The sequence below is a fragment of the Thermomyces dupontii genome (genome assembly GCF_041956625.1).
Source record: "Thermomyces dupontii strain NRRL 2155 unplaced genomic scaffold VTN31scaffold_2, whole genome shotgun sequence".
NCBI classification, from domain to species: Eukaryota; Fungi; Ascomycota; class Eurotiomycetes; order Eurotiales; family Trichocomaceae; genus Thermomyces; species Thermomyces dupontii.
Window position 1 is genome coordinate 2,808,052 of NW_027192308.1, and position 15,595 is coordinate 2,823,646.

General features: G+C 51.7%; 9 protein-coding genes across 9 annotated transcripts; 7 read left to right on the forward strand and 2 right to left on the reverse strand.

Annotated features, from left to right (window-relative positions):
• Nucleotides 1-89: 89 nt before the first annotated feature.
• On the forward strand, nt 90-1,345 carry VTN31DRAFT_3408 (uncharacterized protein; the record flags this gene model as incomplete). The annotated part of the gene is made up of 6 exons (XM_069403684.1): nt 90-151; nt 229-757; nt 820-961; nt 1,010-1,110; nt 1,164-1,212; nt 1,266-1,345. 6 exons carry the CDS (start codon nt 90-92, stop codon nt 1,343-1,345), a joined length of 963 nt encoding a protein of 320 aa, XP_069262841.1.
• Nucleotides 1,346-1,408: 63 nt separating this feature from the next.
• VTN31DRAFT_3409 (uncharacterized protein) lies at nt 1,409-1,681 on the forward strand (the record flags this gene model as incomplete). Its single annotated transcript, XM_069403685.1, has 2 exons — nt 1,409-1,608; nt 1,663-1,681. 2 exons carry the CDS (start codon nt 1,409-1,411, stop codon nt 1,679-1,681), a joined length of 219 nt encoding a protein of 72 aa, XP_069262842.1.
• Nucleotides 1,682-3,584: 1,903 nt separating this feature from the next.
• Nucleotides 3,585-4,809, forward strand: VTN31DRAFT_3410 (uncharacterized protein; the record flags this gene model as incomplete). The annotated part of the gene is made up of 2 exons (XM_069403687.1): nt 3,585-4,598; nt 4,654-4,809. The coding sequence occupies 2 exons, from the start codon at nt 3,585-3,587 to the stop codon at nt 4,807-4,809; spliced, it is 1,170 nt and encodes a 389-aa protein (XP_069262843.1).
• Nucleotides 4,810-5,405: 596 nt separating this feature from the next.
• On the forward strand, nt 5,406-6,212 carry VTN31DRAFT_3411 (uncharacterized protein; the record flags this gene model as incomplete). The annotated part of the gene is made up of 1 exon (XM_069403688.1): nt 5,406-6,212. One exon carries the CDS (start codon nt 5,406-5,408, stop codon nt 6,210-6,212), a length of 807 nt encoding a protein of 268 aa, XP_069262844.1.
• Nucleotides 6,213-6,672: 460 nt separating this feature from the next.
• Nucleotides 6,673-7,949, forward strand: VTN31DRAFT_3412 (uncharacterized protein; the record flags this gene model as incomplete). The annotated part of the gene is made up of 3 exons (XM_069403689.1): nt 6,673-7,139; nt 7,206-7,843; nt 7,897-7,949. The coding sequence occupies 3 exons, from the start codon at nt 6,673-6,675 to the stop codon at nt 7,947-7,949; spliced, it is 1,158 nt and encodes a 385-aa protein (XP_069262845.1).
• A 449-nt stretch (nt 7,950-8,398) lies between these two features.
• VTN31DRAFT_3413 (uncharacterized protein) lies at nt 8,399-9,557 on the forward strand (the record flags this gene model as incomplete). Its single annotated transcript, XM_069403690.1, has 3 exons — nt 8,399-8,489; nt 8,564-8,653; nt 8,719-9,557. The coding sequence occupies 3 exons, from the start codon at nt 8,399-8,401 to the stop codon at nt 9,555-9,557; spliced, it is 1,020 nt and encodes a 339-aa protein (XP_069262846.1).
• A 244-nt stretch (nt 9,558-9,801) lies between these two features.
• On the reverse strand, nt 9,802-10,138 carry VTN31DRAFT_3414 (uncharacterized protein; the record flags this gene model as incomplete). The annotated part of the gene is made up of 2 exons (XM_069403691.1): nt 9,802-10,043; nt 10,105-10,138. The coding sequence occupies 2 exons, from the start codon at nt 10,136-10,138 to the stop codon at nt 9,802-9,804; spliced, it is 276 nt and encodes a 91-aa protein (XP_069262847.1).
• A 411-nt stretch (nt 10,139-10,549) lies between these two features.
• On the forward strand, nt 10,550-12,251 carry VTN31DRAFT_3415 (uncharacterized protein; the record flags this gene model as incomplete). The annotated part of the gene is made up of 2 exons (XM_069403692.1): nt 10,550-10,797; nt 10,859-12,251. 2 exons carry the CDS (start codon nt 10,550-10,552, stop codon nt 12,249-12,251), a joined length of 1,641 nt encoding a protein of 546 aa, XP_069262848.1.
• Nucleotides 12,252-13,670: 1,419 nt separating this feature from the next.
• VTN31DRAFT_3416 (uncharacterized protein) lies at nt 13,671-14,084 on the reverse strand (the record flags this gene model as incomplete). Its single annotated transcript, XM_069403693.1, has 2 exons — nt 13,671-13,774; nt 13,844-14,084. The coding sequence occupies 2 exons, from the start codon at nt 14,082-14,084 to the stop codon at nt 13,671-13,673; spliced, it is 345 nt and encodes a 114-aa protein (XP_069262849.1).
• Nucleotides 14,085-15,595: the final 1,511 nt, after the last annotated feature.

A 15,595-nucleotide genomic window follows, 5' to 3' on the forward strand; every position in this document is an offset into this window, starting at 1 on the left:
CCACCGGCAGCCAACACGCTGCATTCCCCTCAAGCAGCTGCTATCGTTGTTGGGAGGAAATACAGCGTCCGTGACGCTGATTAGACGCAATGCTTCTCCTCGACTATCACAACGTCCTCATTCAATCCCTCCTAACGGAGCGGTTCTCCGGGTACCTATGACCCCGCCTTGCTCAATATGGGAGCCGTATCATTGAAAGGCAGCAGCTAAATCGCAGTTCGCATACAGTGCCCCTCCCGTGTCGATTGACCAGATCGTCTCGGATTTCGACGGCGTTACATTCCATGTGTCCACTCCTGAGTCGAAGACCAAGATTCTGATCTCCATTGCGCTGAAATGCTTCCGCGAGCTTGTGCAGTACGGGGCACAGGCCGTGCTCGAGCGGGAGTACGGGCCATACATCGTCGACCCTGAGCCCGGGTATGACTTCTCCGTGCAGGTTGACCTAGAGAATCTGCCTGCGGACGACGAGGGAAAAGAGGATCTGATTCGACGGCTGTCCCTGTTAAAGCGCAATGTCATGGCTGCGCCCTTCGAGCGTGCATTCGACGAATTCGCCAAGCTGTCCGAGGAGGCTGCGCGGTTTACCTCGGAGTCTGCGCCGCAAGGCGTCAAGGAAGGCGGACAGGTGATGGCGATCCATTACCGCGACGAAGAGGCCATCTACATCAAGGCTAGCCACGACCGCGTGACGGTTATTTTTAGCACGCTCTTCCGTGATGAGACAGACCGCGTTTTTGGCAAGGTCTTCTTGCAGGTGCGGTCTAGCTACTCGAGGAAGGGTTGTACAATCACGGCTAATCGGCACCGGGATTACAGGAGTTCGTCGATGCCCGAAGACGGGTTCAACACTTGCAGAACGCGCCGCAAGTGCTATTTCGAAGTGATCCGCCCCTGGAATTGGAAGGCATCCCAGGGCTGAAGAGCTCGCGGGATGAAAAGTATAGTTACATCACGTTTGGTATGTAAGCTGCTGGAGCTTTTCATTGCGGCACTGACGTTGAGGCAGTGCTCTTCCCTCGGCACCTCACTCCTCAGCGCAGATACGACAGCATATCGCACATTCAAACCTTCCGGGACTATTTCCACTATCACATCAAGGCGTCCAAAGTGAGTGTTTGTCTGCATTGACTGTGGGCATGTGTCGCTTACACAATGACCAGGCCTACATCCACACCCGCATGCGTAAGCGCACTGCCGACTTTCTGCAGGGTGAGTGGAGTCTCTGTCATGATGCGCTCGACTATGCTTATTGGTCATTGCAGTTCTCAACCGCGCCCGGCCGGAGAATGAGGAGAGAGAAAGAAAGACGGCCAGCGGGCGAACCTTCCGAGTGCAAAGTTAAAGCAAACTGTTTGACCAGGCCAGTTAAACCTGGGCCAATGACATCGAGAACGCGAATGCATGCATGCACGACCGCGGATGGCAGCGGATTAGGCAAAGCACCTACCATGTACATAGGAATCTCATGCAAATGAAGTTCTTGAGGAGACAGTTATCGAAAGTCACGGGACGAGGGACAACGCACAACGAGGACATTTTCTTTGCAGTAAAGGCCGTTATTTATCATGACGTCGTCTGGGGGCAACCAAAAGTGACCTGTCACAGGTTAGCTACCTTTTTGCCTTCATCGCTTTGACGGGGAATTGACCAGGTATACAGTAACTTCAAGATAGAATGATGCGAAAACAGTCCGAGCCGTTTGAGGAAGATACCTGACTAATTCATCAGCGCGTAACGGGCAATTCTGAAAGCTTACTCGGAGAGAGTTGTTGAAGAGTTCTGTGCACGAACAATTATTGCCGTATTGTCGACGGATAAGGATTGACAATCAGTCATTTTCTGCCAAGCAGCTGGCATGTCACAAAACGAGTCGTGATTGGGGTATCACCGTCTCATGCGTGGCTCGGAAGAGAGAATCGAGAGTACGAGTATTCCCTTCCAATCCACAGGATACAACTAACTGGTGACTAGGGAATAGGCATTTCAATTAACCTGACTACATCGATTGAAGCTCCTGCAGAAAGAATCAAGCCGGGTGAAACTGGCGTGGTTGCTCTTTCCAATTGATTACGCAAATCATTCGATAACTTCCAATTCTGTCTTAGAGGGCCGTGTCGGACCCTTGTCGATTACCTAAGCCCATTCCGGCAAAGCTCCTCTGTTACCTAAGTGTTAGCAACCGCGCTATGACGCATCCTAATCAGCTACTAGGTATTGGACAGTCGGAACCTTCTCTTCCCGGAAGTCAAATTGAGTCAAGCAACTCGGATTTTCATGCAAATTCTTTCCATATTCTCGTACGAGTAACTTCACCGCCAGCAATCTCCCAACACTTTCTCCCGGCACCAACAGATAGATTACCCCGGTGACGCTGGGAATTGGACCCCCAGCAGTGCCAGCAACCGTTGTTGCCTTAACCTAGTGACCTCGGTAATCCTCTGGCTGGGACCCCCTTGACCAAACCATTGGGTCACAAGCATGTCTCTGGAAACGAACCATGAATGGTCCCAAGGCTCTGGGGCTGATTTCTGATCCCTGTCAAGTTTGAAGTTTCGAGCATTGGTATGTGGCCCTCCAGTCTGGTCCTGTTTCTGAGTTTTCCTAGGTATGCCCGATTGAGGATCGTGAGAACTCTTTGCATTCAATAGGGTTGGTTGACTCTGGCCGGTTAACAAAGGCAGAGACCTTACTCCGTACTTCGTACAGTATCAATTACTCGTAGTTTCGTGCGTTGATTGAGCAACACAAGCACTGAAGCAAGACAGTTATCCTAGCGCAACTGCGTGACTAAAATTGTCAGGTTGAATCAGTCGTACAGTACAGAAAAGTACAGTTCCTCACTTTGCATAAGTGCATAGGTACATTCCTCACCTTGCATACTTTGTACATACGTCATTCGTTGGGCCCCCGTCGCTTCGCCGGAAATTCGAGATACATAGTACTGTAGTAGTTAGTTACATGTCTACGTCCGAACTTCTCGCCAGTAAGTAAGGTTAGGGCTGAGACTAAGCCTCGCGGAGAAACTCTATTGATCTGCGGGACAGAGAAGATAGCATCTCGAATCCTCCCTGAAGCTAACTTGGAAAAACCTTGACAGCGGGCATGCCCGACACGTAAGTTGCTCCGTCGTCGGGCCACAAAAATCTTCCCAAGGGGCCTAGGCCCTAACGTGGCACCCGTGGCAGACGTGCTAGTCATGGTCCCAGAGCCATGGCTACAGGCCACCAATGCACATCCCAGGCATTCCGGGGTGCTGCCACTGGGTAAAACCTCACCGCGTGTATGGCGCCTATTAGCTTTGCAGGCACTCCTGGTCTCTTTGTCTCGTATTTCTTGTTTGCTTTTTCACGGGCCTTCTTTTTCTTTTTCCGGCCTTTTTTTTCTCTTCTTTTCCATTCCTAACATGACGTCGTGATCATGACAACATTCTACGCTGTAATCCTCGTTGCAGAGAAGAACAGAAATAACCTCGCTCGATTCCGGCAGAGACAATCATCGTTCCATCTTGTCGTGTAGTCACGTTTTACTCTTCTACTCCCTTGCTGAAAGTTTAGGGTTAGTCGCTCGCTTGCAATGACACCATGGCCAATGGCTTCGATCTGCTGCCCGTTGAAGTCCTCTTGATGATCCTGTCGGAGCTTCCGCTCCCATCATTGATTGCCTTTGGGGCAACATCTCGAAGGAACTTTGCATGTCATGTGCTGTGCATGCGAAGGCTACATCTGGGCGTCTTTCAGAAGCGCATCCACGCCACTCTCGCGTTCCTCGGAAAGAACCCCAGAGCACACTGTGCGCCCGTCATCTTGCACCCGCGTTACACACAACACAAAAACCATAGGTTTGACTCGAAAGACTCGCCGCAGTCTACTCCTACAACACGGAGCCCGTCGCCGCCGACAACACAAAGCTATCATCAGCAACCGCCAATGTTCCCGGGACGTGACTCTGCTCCCTGCCAACCCCTGGAAAGCACGATCCAGGCACAGAACGACGTCCTGGTCCGCGTGCTCAGCAGGTATGGCAGGTCTCTGATCGATCTGCGGTTCATGGCGTATGACCTGGCAGTTCATGGAGCCAACGCCTTGGTGAACTTCTGTGGACCTAAGCTGCAGCATCTTGCACTCTGCTTCGAGCATCCATACGTTCGGACCGACACGCTGACACACACGTACTGGTTGCGACCTGCTCCGGGCAGCGAGGCCTGGTCCGCTCTCATCCAGAACGGGATTCCGGGAAAGAGCATGGGTGGTCTCTGCAATCTGCGGAGCCTAACTCTGGAGCGCGCCGGCATCTCCGCGTGGCAGCTACGGATTCTGGTCCGGCAGAATCGCAACCTGAAAGTGCTCAAACTGAGGACCTGCGCTGCCGTCCAGCCGACCTTTGTCAATTGGCTGGGTGGTCTTGATCGCGCCATTGACGAGAGAGGAGAGAAACGTCAAGACGATATGGATGCCGTTCCTGGAAAAAATCTCGAAATCCTGTGGCTGGAGAATTGTGATGGAATATCGACTGTCGACCCGAGAGATATCACCACCCGCGAAGATGGCATGACTGATATTGGCCTGAATTGGGTGACGAACCTCAAGTCGCTCAAGGTAGGTTGCGTCTGTCCCCCGCAAAACCTCTAGATGGTGTGGCTGACCAGTGCAGTCTCTTTCCTTTTATCAGTGTCGTAATATTGATTCTGCATTGGTCGCCAGATCGAACGAGAAAATCTGGCATATCCCACATATGATCCTGCCACAGCATAGCCCTATCGAGTCGGATATCGAGGGGCAGATTGAGGTGGACGATAATATTGAATAATTAGGACTGTCCCCAGCTTCCAGAACGCTCCTTTCTGTCACTTGGATCTCACGAATTTCATGCTTGACTTCATGATAAAATGATTCTCATGTTAGTAGGGATGAAACTAATCAATCCAGAATGGAAATATGCAATCCTGTGAACCATCGATACCAATCACTGTGGATGAAGCGTCGCACACGAACGGAGACAGAACAGCTTTCGTCCTTTCGTCTCAGTCTGATAGTGAAGGACAGTAACTGCGAGTGAGGACCATCTGCCTCCTTTCTCAAGCTCGCCTCATCTCCGCTGTGCAAGATGAAAAGTTACTCACAGCTTGTTCAATTCCTCTATACACACCTTCTCATCTCTTGTCACTACTCTGCCTAGGTCTTTTGTGCATGCGACACAACTCACATTTCAACGGAAAGTTCTTTCAATGCCAGGATGCCCCGGGCAGGTGACTTCTATCGTCCCATCCTGACAGCGTTCCGCAGCAGACGCGACCGTGAAAATGGGTACCGAAGAGCCCCTTTCCCGCCCATTAGCAGGCCCATCAATGTGTCTCCTCCAGACTCTAGTAAGTGACCGTTCTCACAAACGGTTCCGTGCGACCCATGCTCATATATAAATCTCACGGTGAGGCAGTTCCCTCCCGAGCCATGGAAGTTTCCAAGGACCTTAGAGAGCAGCAAGCAGCGTTGAGACAGCATTACGCAACAATGGAGAGCGCTGCTGACAGTGCGAGGGCCAACAACAACACCAATGTCACCACCAACAACACCAATGGTGGTGCGGGTTCTAGCACTCGCGCCAATCCACAGGGTGCTGGCTCAGGTGCCTCCTACGTCATCGGCTCTGAGGACTGGTTCTTTGCCTTCCAGAAGGACATTGAGGCCGGAAAGTACTCGGAGAAGGACCTGCAGTCCCTTGTGGACTATTTCAACTCCGCTGGTGGCCAGGCCGCGATACCAGAGATGCACCTACTCTTCGTGGGACCGGAAACGGTCGGAGCAGCTGTCTGGGAGCGAGGCATCATCAAAGCCCACCGTGCGCAGGCACTCGCCAAGCTTGAAGGCAAGACCATCGGACAAATCCGCCGCGAGGAAGACAATTTCAACGTGCTTCATTACGTCCAGGAGCAAAAGTGCGTCTGCATCGGTAGCTGCACGTGCGCTGAAAACTGCACCAACTCCCCGGAACGCAAGTGCCCCTGCGCGCCTCGCTGGATGCGTGGATTGATGAGCCAGAGCCTGGCCCAGAGGCTCAACTATCAAGCGTACTCAAAGCTCGTCGGCGCCATCGTCGAGGAGGCCCTGGAAGCCATGAAGCGGAATGCTAAGGAAGAGCACGAGCACATGGGCGAATTGCGGTTTGTCGACATGAGCATGTTGCGCCAGACTTTTGGCAGCAATATGATCTGATTCCGTCCACAACGGCGTTCAGGGGCTTTGTGACGGATGGACGGCTCGGCGTTATGATGGGTCGGAGTATTAGAATGGGACAAGGACACGGCGTCTGATGGGTTTACGGTGGAATAACAAAGGATCTGAGGCATGCTGTATACATTAACTTGCCGTATATTTTATCCTAGAGGTGACGAATTGAAGCCCGATGAAGCGGGCGTCGGTATACGGAGTACTTTCAAATCTGAAATTGAAAAATCGAATCGAAAATTGAAAACAGCTTACGTAATCCAGCTTCGAATGAGTCGATTCAGGCAAATTTTCGGCCCAGCAAACAAAACATGTGCCAGCTCGAGTCCATTCTGTTGCTCTCGAATGTGATGCGCTAGCTGAACTTTTTATTTCAGCCATATTCGCCCCTATTATGAAATGATCATCACCAGTCCTGTGCGCCCGCCTGGTGCACATCTGAGTGGGCATGATCGCGTCGACTGCCTTCTCTTCAGCTTCCAATGCGGTCGTTAAATCGCTGTCCTCAACCCAACGACGGGTAACAATCGGGGCATTCTTCCTCCCATCATTACCAGCGTCGATCCAGCGCCGAAACTACCTTGTCGGCCGACCTGCTTACGGCACGGTCACTCCCCGGCCAGAGACTTCGGCGCTGTGTCGCACAAAGATTCCCTTTCGGCTGGAGACGGGCTTCGCGCTCCGGCCCAAACGTCCCTCACGACCTTTTCCGCCGCCGTTCGTTTCCCCGCCGTCGACGTCCTTTTCTGAACCCCTGACGACGCATTATCAGAGCCAGGACCGAAGACCCTCGGTCGGCGGGGAGCTGATTCGAGGGCTGACGAATGGGGATGACGCGGTTCTGGCGTCGGAGATTTTCGTTGGGGTGAATGACGGGGTGGGAGCGTGGGCGACTAAGCCGCAAGGACATGCTGCGTAGGGCCGCGATTGACAATGATTTTCCTCCCCCCGGTGAAGTGGCTGACGGTGGTCGGATTACAGCTTATGGTCTCGGTTGATACTACACTTTTGGGCGCTTGAGTGCGAGCGCAACGCTACGGAAGCGTCGGAACCTGACACCGTGGGGTTTCTGCAACATGCGTTCGAGGAGACCGTCAAGGCGACGGGCCAGTGGTTGGGAACGACAACTTCCGTGACGGCTCTCCTGCACAGCACCAGCGCGGCTGCCGCCGATGCGCGACCGGTTCTCTACGTGACCAATATCGGAGATTGCAAGGTTCTGGTCGTCCGGCCGCGGGAGAAGACGATAGTGTTCCGGACAAAAGAACAGTGGCATTGGTTCGACTGTCCGATGCAGCTGGGCACCAACAGTGTCGATGAACCGCGGAACGACGCGGTGCTCAGCAAGGTTGATTTGGAGGAGGACGACATCGTGGTGGCTGTGTCTGACGGTGTCACCGACAATCTGTGGGAACAAGAAGTGTTGACGAATGTTCTCGAGAGCATCGACAAGTGGGAGTCGGGCGATCTCTGGGACATTGAACTCAAGGAAGCCAACGGGTGCATGGTGTATGCCGCCCGGCGTCTCTTAAACGCTGCGTTGAGCATCGCGCAAGATCCTTTTGCAGAGAGCCCGTATATGGAAAAGGCCATTGACGAGGGTCTGACCATTGAGGGCGGTAAGTACACTGAATCGATCAAATGGTCGAGTCTTTTGCTGATGGCGGGTTAGGGAAAATGGATGACATCAGCGTCGTCATTGGACAGTGTAAGCGATGGACTTGAGTGTACATTGGAGCGACATTCTATCTATCCAATATCGAATACTTGCATTGATACGGAGTCATTTGAAGTACTGATAGACATTGTTGCATAATCTCTAATTGGTCTATTGCAAGCACAAGTAGATTTATGACCTGTAGATAACATTCTGCTACGGCAATTAAGAGCTTGATTCTCGACCTTGGATTCTCTGCAAAGTTCTGGATGTGTTCTGGGAGATTTACTTTCAGGAGCTTCAGATTCGAATCACGTGATGAGGCGTTCGGTGGAGCCCAGCATGGTGGAGGTTGCGCACGGATCACCGATGCCGCATTGAGTCAATCTAGCCCAATCGGGTTAGACCAGCCCTTCAATCGGTATCGGCCATTCGGCCAGAAAAGTTTCGAGAGCTTGACGTTCTTTTCGCAGCATAGCAGAGGGACTGTAAACACCTTCGCGAAGATTCAGCCAGGATGCCTAGGGCCAAACGATCAAAAAAGTATCGGAAGCTTATACACCAATATGAAATTACTTTCGGATTCCGCGAGCCTTACCAAGTGCTCGGTATGTATCGCATTGGGAATGATATTCGACAACGGTTTGGCTAACTTTTTTTTTTTCCCTTCGTTGATGAGAAGTGGACTCGAATTTCCTGCGCGCAATACATCAGTTCAAGATGGACTTGATTCCCTCGCTGGAACGCACGCTGCATGGAAAGGTCAAGCCACGTATGTGTTTCGGATCATCACGATACATGGCCCTGTCCTAACTCGGGGATTTTGTTCTCTACTAGTGCTTTCGAAATGTTCTCTCGCGCGAATCATGGCATCACAACCGATCAATCCCAAGACAAACAACCCTATCCGCCCGCAACATCTGCCTCCCCCGACGATCCTACCGCTGCGGCACTGCTCGCATAACAAGGAAAACACCCCGATCGACGAGGTCGAGTGCCTCCTATCCCTCCTCTGCCCGAGCAAGGAAACCATGCGCAACAAAGAGCACTACATCCTCGCCACGGCGGAGCCGCTGCCCCTAGAAAAGACCCATCCCGCAGAAGAACTCGCCGATCCGCGCAAACGCAAACGCGCCGAGGCCGAGCACCGGGAAGCGACGAAAAAGGCCCAGGCCCTGCGCGTTGGCGCACGCGCCATCCCCGGCGTACCGATCATCTACGTTAAACGCTCCGTCATGATTCTCGAACCGTTCAGCGAACCCTCGGAAAAGGTTCGGATGGGGGTGGAGAAGAACAAATTCAAGACTGGCATCGAAGACGTTGCGTCCATTGTCGCTGGTATCAAGCGGAAACGGGAGGAGGAGGAGCTCAAGAAGGAGCTGGAGCCGACGGTTGATCCGCGGAAATTGAAGAAGGCCAAGGGGCCGAATCCGCTGAGCGTGAAGAAGCCCAAGAAGCGGGAAAAACAGAGGCCGGAGGATCAAGGAAAGAAGCGGAAGGAAGAGGAACAACAGAAGGGCGAAGGAGAAGAGGGGGAAAAGAAGAAATCGAAGCGAAAGAGGAAGCATCATAAGAGTACCAAGGCAGCAGTGCAAACGGTGGAGGCAGAGCCCGCTGAACCTGCTGCGACTGAGGCTTCTAATGGTCAGGGTGATGATGAACAATCCGAAGGATAATGATGGTACAATCTCTGGGCATTCATCATTCATGGCGTTGGCTTTCTTGAGAAGCTTAGACATTTTTTTATGTACATTTTTGGAGTGGAATCATTGATTATGACCCATCAACAAATGCAGATGCATGTCCCTCATACTCGTACAAGTAACCACCCTATGAAAATCCCAATTCATGATCAAAAACCGCCCACAACGCCTAGACAATATGCCCTTGCACGACCGACGTTCCTGCGCGAGCTTCTATTTACCCCGTCTTCTGCGACTCCGGATCAATACCCTGCATGCGCAGCTTTTCCTCGGCCCAAATCTTCTCGATCCGCTTGCGCTTCTCGCGCGCCTTTTCCCGATTCCGCTTCATACGTTCGAGCCGCTCGGCGCCCAGGCATCGATTCACCTCGCGCTTGATGTCGTTACATTGGCCGAGGGCTTTCCATAGAAAGCCTCTCGCGTGGCATTCCTCGAGGGCGTTGATGACGGCCTCGCAGTCTTTAATCGATTGGCGTTAATATCTTGGTGTCAAGTAATGGGGAAAGAGCGAGGCACATACTGGCATTTTCAGGGTTGTGCAGGTGGGAATGCATCTTTATTTGGATGTTTCGTGCGAATTGCCAGTTCCAATCAATTCAATTCGTTCGCTGAGAGAGAGTGGGAGACCTGGCGATGCGAAGCTCAACTGACGATCTAGGTATGCTAAACCCGGTAGGCGGTGAGATATTGAACTCAAATTCTGCCGGGCGGAGATCACGAAAAAAAATAAAAATGAAATGCAGAAAAATTGCCCTAAACAGCATCCGCAACGTCGAAGACCTGCGACCGTGGCCGGTCTTTGACGTGAGTTTTGCGAGAGTTTATTGTGTGGGAGGTGTAGTCCGGGTGACTACAGTAAGCCTGCCCCATTTTTATTCGTTTTGAATAGGTCTCCGCATCCATATTCGAGAATTGTACGACCGGATCGATAGAGGGGGAATAGTTGAACGTTGGAACGATTCACCATGTCTTCGATGATCACAACGACAACATGGATCCGGCGCGGTGTCGCCGCCCAATTCCCTACAAAATATGAGATTGACGAGGAGGAAATGGAGCGGATATCGAAACTCGCACGCCAGCAACTAGAAGACGCACAAGAGGACCTGGATGAGGCGCAGCAAAATGGCAAGGCAGAGGAAGAGAAGGATGTTGATGCAATGGATGAGGATGAAAAGACAGACGACAAGAAAAAGGAAGAGAAGACGACGACGTATGTTTTGGATCAAGAAGGGTTACTTCTATGTAGCGATTGTACTGATATATTCTGGCAGAGATATCGATGATGATTTGAAAGAATACGATCTGGAACACTACGACGACGATGAAGATGAAGAGGGCGGGAAATCGATACTCTTTGGAAACGTCAAGTCATTGGCCTACTACAAGCCCGGAGAGAAGGACCCGTATCTCGAGCTGCCCGAGGGCCAGGAGGAGGACGAGGAACGAGAAGAGCTTCAGATTCTGCCGACGGACAACCTGCTAGTTGCGGGCAAGGTCGAGGACGAAGTTGCGCACCTCGAAGTCTACGTGTACGAGGACTCGGAGGACAATCTCTACGTTCACCATGACATCATGCTCCCCGCGATCCCGCTCTGCATCGAATGGCTCGACATTCCCGTTGGCCGAGGGTCGGAGGGTCGAGAGACTGGGAATTTCGTCGCCGTGGGTACGATGGAGCCTGACATCGAGATCTGGGATCTCGACATCGTTGACTGCCTCTACCCGAACGCTATCCTGGGCCAGGGTGGGGAAGAGCACGAAAACGAAAGCAACAGCAAGTCGTCGGATAAAAAGAGGAAGAAGAAAAAGAAGAGCAAGAAGGCCAACGACAAGTATCACGTCGACGCCGTTCTTGCTCTCGCGGCCAACAGGCAGCATCGGAACCTTTTGGCGTCGGCGTCGGCTGATCGCACCGTCAAGTTGTGGGACCTAACGACCGCTAAGTGCGCCAAATCCTACACACATCACACGGACAAGGTCTGCGCATTGGACTGGCACCCGAAGGAGTCGACGGTGCTGCTCAGCGGGAGCTACGACCGCACTGTGATGGCGGCAGACATGCGGGCGCCCGAGGCGCAGGGTGCCCGCTGGGCCGTGTCGTCAGATGTCGAGAACCTGCGCTGGGACATGCACGACCCCAACTTCTTCTATGTCAGCACCGACGACGGCATGGTATACCGGTATGATGTGCGCAATGCGCCGTCGACCCCTTCCGCCAGCAAGGCGCTCTGGACACTCCAGGCGCACGACTCGTCCGTGTCGGCGTTCGACATCAACCCCGTGATCCCCGGGTTCATCGTCACCGGTTCCACGGACAAGCAGGTGAAGCTGTGGAATATCCAAGACGACAAGCCCAGCATGATCGTGTCCCGGAAACCCGACGTGGGCAAGATCTTTTCCGCGACGTTTGCTCCCGACCCGGAGGTCAGCTTCCGGTTGGCGGTGGCGGGCAGCAAGGGCGTTGTCCAGATTTGGGACACGTCGACAAACGGCGCGGTGCGACGGACGTTTGCCAGCCGACTCCCCGCGGTGGCGGATGAGGCCAACATCCAAGAACGAACGGTTCAGGCCAATGACGATAGTAGCGACTCGTCTGACGATGAGGAGCCGGTGGAGGAAGGCGGAGATAATGATCAGGGGTGGGAGTCGATGGACGAGGACTAGATTAGTTCAGGAGATATTAGATATTCAATGACAAGTCAAAGATACCCAACTTTCAAGCAATGAACAACAATGGGTAGGCTACTATCTACGAGAGGGGACTGCAGCAGCAAAGGGAGTCTGAATCACCCAACCCGTGCTGCATAACCCTATTCTGCATTGACATGCTTATTATTTATTCGAAAACTTTTGTCAAGCCGTTCGATCAAATAGATTGCTTGGGTGGTTCCCTAAAATCACGTGATTTGATGTGCCCTACCTTCGTCCATTCGACAGATGAAACGGGAGAAACAAATACGAAGAACACAGTACCAACCTACGGGATTCTCCTTGGTCACTGAGTATCATGCTATTGTTTCGTATTTTCCCGGTATCTTTCATTGGTCCGGTATCGCATTCATTGATGCCGCTCATCCTTTGACAATCAACAAAAGGAAAAACACAATGACGACCATTATTGTGCCGACAGTACTCGGACTCGTACGGAGTGTTGCGGAAAAAAGATCAATCCACCTGGTAAGCATCCGTCTGAGGCAGACACCAGTTGTAAATGCGTTGAACGCTGTTTGGGATTCCCTCTTCTGAATTCTTGACGGCGCGTTCCAGAAAAAGGTCGAGGAGTATCCCTTAAAACACACGAATGCTACAGGAAACTGCCGGTACATCTCAATCATGTTGGATAACCAGCCGTGGGTATTTAGGAGAGGGGTATTTCTCCTATGTCCTTGCTCCTGGGCCTGTGCTTTTTGAGACATTGATCATTTGATTCTTCTTCTACTCCGTGAGTCAGGGTAACGTTCAGTCCTTTGGAGACAACGCCAGAGGTAGTTTTGGCTGCCAAATCACTGATATGGCACACACAGATTCGGAGAAAGGAATGGCGTCGACAGGGTCATCGCAGTTATCGTTGGAGCGGTTGGCTCACTTGCTCCGCAAGAAGCCCTCTCCCGTGCCACCTTCAGGGCCGCCTCTACCGATTGACGAACCGGTCGATGAGGAGGTTATCCCGGGATATGATTCCAAGGCATTCTATCCCGCGAAACCCGGGGAAGTTCTCGGTGGTCGCTATCAGCTCCTTGTGAAGGTTGGCTGGGGGGTCTCCTCGACAGTGTGGCTCGCTCGGGACATGCATGGGTAGGTGTTTCTGTGGTACGACTTTTTGGAGTCTTTTTGGAGTTGGTTTCTGACAGAGTGTGAACACAAAAAAACAGGTATTGTTGGGAGCCGGACAATATCGTGGCATTGAAAATCATCATCAACACGCTCACAGACGACGAGGAATACAAGATCGAACAGCACATCGCGACGAGCGACCCGTCTCATCCGGGCCATGCACTTTTCCGAACGTCCAAGGATCATTTCCGAGTCGATGGGCCCGATGGGTCTCACTTGTGTCTGGCGTATGAACCTCTTCGAGAGCCATTATGGCTGTATCAGATGCATTTCAAAGACGACATCATCCCGCTTCCTTTGGTGAAGGCGTATGTGAAAGCCTTTCTTGCCGGCCTTGACTACCTCCATACGAGCTGCAAGATTGCACACACCGGTAAGTATTCCCGACGACGTGATCGAAGAATGAATCTCTTTGGACTGACAGTTCAAACAGATCTCAAGCTTGACAATTTCATGGTCACCTTCGAAGACTTTGGAATCCTCCGTGATTTCCTTGATTCGGAAACCTATGAACCAATGCCGCACAAGATGGATGCCAGTGGCCGGCGGGTCTATCTCTGCAACAATGATTTCGGCCCGCTGAGGAGGGCGAAAAATATCCCAATGTTTGTTGACTTTGGGTCCTCGATAAAGTTCGATTCCCCTGATGAACGGGCAATCCATCCAATCCAGCCAGACAGCTATCGTGCACCAGAAGTTATCCTCGGATGTGGCTGGGGCATGAGCGTGGATATCTGGAACCTTGGCGTACTGGTAAGTTCCATCCCCTAACGTTCGCCGAGAAATGTACTAATTGGATGCTGTGCCAGCTTTGGGATCTTCTCGAGGGGCGAACACTATTCTCCCAAGTCCTTGACCAGCACGGCAACTATGACGCCAAAGCGCATCTCGCGGAAATGATCGCTTTGCTGGGTCCTCCGCCTCCGAAGCTGATCGCAAGATATCGCTCGATGGTCGGCTACAAATGGTCTGCAGCAGTACAAAGAGATGACGGCAAGCTGTGCGAGAGTGCTGAGCAGTATTTTGATGGTCCGTTTTTCGACGCTGATGGTAAGTCAAGAGTTTTCGCACGAAGTTTCTTGTAGACTAGCTAACAACGAGTTTTAATAGGTCGATTTCTTCACGAACATTTGATCCCGGATCGAAAACTTGAAGACACACTCCCACCGTTGCAGGAGAAGGACAGGGAGAACCTACTCTCCTTTGCGAAGTTGATGCTGACGTGGTTGCCGGAGGATCGAAAGTCCGCAAGGGAACTGATAGAACATCCGTTTCTGCAACTGATTCTTGAATGATTTGAGTTCCAGCCCGTCAAATTTTCTTTTTTCGAAAATGGGATGAAGCAGTTCAGGTGGTTAGTGCAATGTGGCGCACATTTGCAGCAAGGAACGGGGCTTGTGGTTCTTGGTGGTAGAAGTGGATGGACTGATTCGAATGCTCAAATTCAGCTCAGATATCAACTTTAATAATTCCGTCCAACGTTGTAGTAACAGTATGAAAAAGTGTAGGCCTCCAGCATGGAAACTGAATCACCTGAGTTATCACGTGATTCCATTGCCCTAGGCTGCCATTCAAGACGCGGGCAGGCTAAGCACAACAGAAGGCAACAAATAGCGTTTCTCTGATTTCTTTCATCCTGTTAACATGCTGACTGGACCAAAGCCAAGCCTGGTGTTGCACTTATTAACGGCAACCTCTTAGGTCGATGATAGTAGGAATACTGATGTATATTCTCAGAATTTCGCGTCTTCAATTCTGCTGTCTCTTGAAGCTGAACGCTATGGGTAAGTAGTTTACAATCGAGCCACATTTACGCATCTGCTTCCCTGATCCAAGCAAATTTCGCCATCGCAACGGCGCAAGAAGAGCAGAAGGATCAATTAGATTATAGACAGAATCGACGAGAATGGTATCTACCTACTCCATGGATAACCGAACCAGCCGAAGAGACCGTCGAAGCTATTTGAACGAGAAGAAATCAACAACAAGAATGAAGCATTGCCTTGATAGTGATCCAGTCCATTGGTATATATATACCCTGGCCGAGCTGTTAATGCCTTCGAAGAACGATCCCTACCATGACCGTTGAGCACTTTGACAGAGCAGGTCGGAGAGCAACTTCCACTCAGTCTATCCAGATGGACTGATCAGGTTTTAGGAAATGGATTCGAAGA